Source organism: Entamoeba dispar, genomic scaffold (assembly GCF_000209125.1).
Source record: "Entamoeba dispar SAW760 scf_1105229463729 genomic scaffold, whole genome shotgun sequence".
Lineage (NCBI taxonomy): Eukaryota > Evosea > Mastigamoebida > Endamoebidae > Entamoeba > Entamoeba dispar.
The window spans coordinates 1-1,017 of NW_001855838.1; the positions used below are offsets into that span (position 1 = coordinate 1).

At 28.2% G+C, this 1,017-nt stretch overlaps 1 protein-coding gene across 1 annotated transcript; it reads right to left on the bottom strand.

The window, feature by feature from the left end:
- EDI_205230 (uncharacterized protein) lies at positions 1–690 on the bottom strand (the record flags this gene model as incomplete). The annotated part of the gene is made up of 1 exon (XM_001741388.1): positions 1–690. A coding segment is annotated over one exon (690 nt), but the record flags the coding sequence as incomplete, so codon positions are not given.
- Between the last annotated feature and the right edge of the window lie 327 nt (positions 691–1,017).

Genomic DNA, 1,017 nt, shown 5'->3' on the forward strand with positions numbered 1-1,017 from the left:
GAAATGACCATTAGTATAACTACATGTTTTACAATTGTTACCACATTTAATACACTTGTTATTAATATAATCAACTGCATAACCATCTCTACATTTAATGCATGACGAAGATTTATAAACTTCACACAAATCACCTGGTTTAACAATACATTGTTTGGTGTATGAATCATAAACATATCCATCCTCACAAACAATACAAGACTTTAAATTATAATCACAAACTTTACAATTTCTAATTGAACATTGTAAACAAATTCCATTTGATTCTTCTTCAATTTTAGTTGTTGAACATGCAGTACATCCAATACTTGAGTTATAACAATTAGCATCACAATTATCACTCTCAAATTTATAACATTTTCCTTTTCTCAACACATATCCTTCTTGACATTTTTCACAATAATCAGCTTTATAACATAAAGAACATCCAGTCTCACATTTTACACATGTTTTATCTTCTTTTAACCCATATCCATTTTTACATACAAGACAATTTGGTGATGAATTAGAACATACTAGACAATTAGGATTATACTTAGAACACTCATAACAATAATTTTGATAAAGGAAATTGTTGTATTGACATTTTCCTTCCTTTATTGGAGAAACACATCCAGCATTAGTGTCAGAACATGAAATACAAGTACCTTCATAAATACTATATCCAAGTTTACAATATGAACAAGTCATATTATTATTACATTTATAACAATTTGGATCATTTCCACATGTTATACACTTTTTTCCTAATGGAACATATTCATCAATACATTGATCACATTTATATTCTGTTGTTGAACATGTTACACAATCAGTAATATCACAAGTGGAACAAATACCATTCTTATTTAGAAGTCCTTTTTGACAAGTGTGACATTTCCATTCAGTTTGAGAACATAAATCACAATTATTTAATTTTTTCTTACAGTCATAACAAAATCCATTATATGGTGATGTTCCAATTGGACATTTTCCGTTTGTTGGTTTGACACATTCACTAACTCCTTCTTGACATAG